This window comes from Myotis daubentonii, chromosome 10 (assembly GCF_963259705.1).
Source record: "Myotis daubentonii chromosome 10, mMyoDau2.1, whole genome shotgun sequence".
NCBI lineage: Eukaryota > Metazoa > Chordata > Mammalia > Chiroptera > Vespertilionidae > Myotis > Myotis daubentonii.
The window spans coordinates 60,689,173-60,691,973 of record NC_081849.1 but is presented as its reverse complement, the minus strand read 5'-3'; the positions used below and the strand labels follow the sequence as shown (position 1 = coordinate 60,691,973).

Below are 2,801 nucleotides of genomic sequence, written 5' to 3'. Positions count from 1 at the left end.
ATCAGTGGGAAGTTTCAAAAACACACAGAAGGTTATAAGCTTCCTTCTAATCCTCTCAACATTAGCCCAAGAAGGCAGGCAAAGACGCTGAAAATAGAACACGACAGGTCAATATCCCGTTGGCTCATAATTTTGTCCACCTTAGAAACAATGCATAGGTCAGAATGATCGAGCCATTATTTTCAAAGAACATCCCTTTTGTTATTGTCACCTCCTAAAACACAACTTCATTTCTTTGGTAACAGAGGCAACTTTTTGGATCTCTTTTTAAAAAAATATATTTTATTGATTTTTTTACAGAGAGGAAGGGAGATGGATAGAGAGTTTTAAACATCAATGAGAGAGAAACATCGGTCAGCTGCCTCCTGCACACCTCCTCCTGAGGATGTGCCCGCAACCAAGGTACATGCCCTTGACGGGAATCGAACCTGGGACCCTTCAGTCTGTGGGCCGACGCTCTATCCACTGAGCCAAACCGGTTAGGGCCTTTTCGGATCTCCTGATGCATAACTGGAGATTTCTGGATAAATTAACGTTAGGCGCCCTCCACTCAGAGCACGAAAACCAGCACCACGGACATGCCTCTGTGTTACTGGGACACCCGAGGGCTGCCCCCCCCCCCCCGCCCCCCTCGTCTGCTCCTGGAGTACACAGCCACCGCCTGCTCCTGGAGTACACAGCCACCGCCTGCTCCTGGAGTACACAGCCACCGCCTGCTCCTGGAGTACACAGCCACCGCCTGCTCCTGGAGTACACAGCCACCGCCTGCTCCTGGAGTACACAGCCATCGCCTGCTCCTGGAGTACACAGCCATCGCCTGCTCCTGGAGTACACAGCCATCGCCTGCTCCTGGAGTACACAGCCATCGCCTGCTCCTGGAGTACACAGACTCCAACTACGAGAAGAAGTACACGACGGGGGACACTCCCAACTATGACAGAAGCCAGTGGCTGAGTGAAAAATTCAGGCTGGGCCTGGACGTCCCAATCTGCCCTACTTGCTTGACGGGGCTCACAGGCTCACTCAGAGCACCGCCATCCTTGGCTGCCTTCCTCCAAGCACAGCCTCTGTGGGGGGGGCGGAAGAGGAGAAGATCCGCGTGGGCGGGCTGGAGACCGAGATGATGGGCCTCCGGGTGTACAACATCAGGACCTGCGACAGCCCTGACTTTGAGAAGCAGAAGCCCGAGTTTTTGAAGGTGCTCCCTGAAAAGATGAAGCTCTTCTCGCAGTTTCTGGGGAAGAAGTCTTGGTTTGCAGGGAGCAAGCTCACCTACGTGGACTTCCTGGCCTATGATTTACTGGACGTGCTGCGCATATTCGAGCCCAGGTGCCTGGACGCGTTCCCGAACCTGAAAGATTTCTTGGGCTGCTTTGAGGGCCTGAACAAGATCTCTGCCTACATGGAGACCAGCCGCTTCCTCCCCACATTCATGTTCTCCGAGGCTGCGTGTGGGGCAACAAGCAGTGCCTGTAAGCGCAGGACACGGGAGGGAGGAGCACCCGGGGCCTGCAGAGCAGCTGGGTGTTCTGCATTCTTCCTGCTTCTTTTCACCTCCCCCCGCCCCACATGCCCATTGGCCCCTTGTCTGCCTCCCAACCCCCTTCCACCAGGCTTCTAAGCTGCAGCCCCAGCCTTCCTCAGCCATGTTCCTACCCTTCCTCATGAACCCTCTTGCTGTAACGCCAACCAGACCGACCTTCCCCTCACCAGTTGCTTTGCTCTAGGGGTCTGCCTGGACCCTGGCCTGTGGAACTCAGCTCTGAGCTCCCACCTCTGTTCTGCAGACCAGGATTGGCTGGTGTGCAGGCCCTGCTCCCCTGTGTGTTCCCTGCCCTGCCTGCCTGAGCCCCAGCAAAGTCTGGTCACACCTATTTGTCTTGTCATTCCCTCCTGGCCCCTGGACTCAGGACTGACTGTGCTGATGTTTGGGAGTATCCATTTCCCCTTTGTTGTCTGCAATGGCTGGGTTGTAGGGCTGTATGTGTGGGGTGATGGCAGGAGGGGACAGGTAGGATTGTAAGCTTTCTTGCTCGTTTCTATCTTCATGTTCCATGTGCCTCAGCCTGGCGTCTCTAAGAAGAGGGAGACCCTGGGCCTGGGGCCTCCTTCATTTCTGCATTTGTGAAATGCCTCCTATAAGCCTGTAGGACTCTGTGTCATGGTTGGGGGGACTCTCGGTGTGGGGAAGGGGGTTGAGCCGTCCGCTGCTGGTGTGGGATCCTAGAGGCCTACCTTCTGTCACCTTTCCCAGAAGTGTTCCTTGCCCTACATACCCTTCCTCTGTGCTCTTACAACATATCATAATAAAACGCACCCCACTGGAAAAAAAAATAACGTTAAGCAACCATATAACCAACATCCATAAGTTAATTTTCTAAACTAATAAAGTGAAATGCCTCTCTCTCTCTCTCTCTCTCTCTCTCTCTCTCTCTCTCTCTCTCTCTCGTCCTCCCTCGCTCCTCCCACATATGTCAGAGATGGTAAGATAAAATATGTGGCAAAGGAAGCAAGCTCCTTTCATTCTTCTACCCTGTTGAGATAATAATTGTGTAAAATGTCTGGACTAAGTTAAAACACCAAAGACAGCCTTTAATTTACACCCTGCAATGGGTTAAGAGTTCAGTCAGTCTTCTCCTCTGTTTCTATCAGTCACTCTCTTTATAACAATTGAACTAAATTATTTTAAATGGCAAAGTAGTTAAATTCTTCCCATTGGCCCTACAATCAAACACCACATGGATTATCAGCTCCATGGATTATTAACTCAGTTTTAAGAATGAGCATATAAAGGCTTCAGA

The 2,801-nt window shown here is 51.8% G+C and overlaps 1 protein-coding gene across 1 annotated transcript; it reads left to right on the top strand.

The window, feature by feature from the left end:
• The first annotated feature begins 578 nt into the window (after positions 1 to 578).
• On the top strand, positions 579 to 1,621 carry LOC132242536 (glutathione S-transferase Mu 3-like). The gene is given in 2 exon segments (XM_059711275.1): positions 579 to 978; positions 981 to 1,621. Coding segments are annotated over 2 exon segments (1,041 nt in total).
• Positions 1,622 to 2,801: the final 1,180 nt, after the last annotated feature.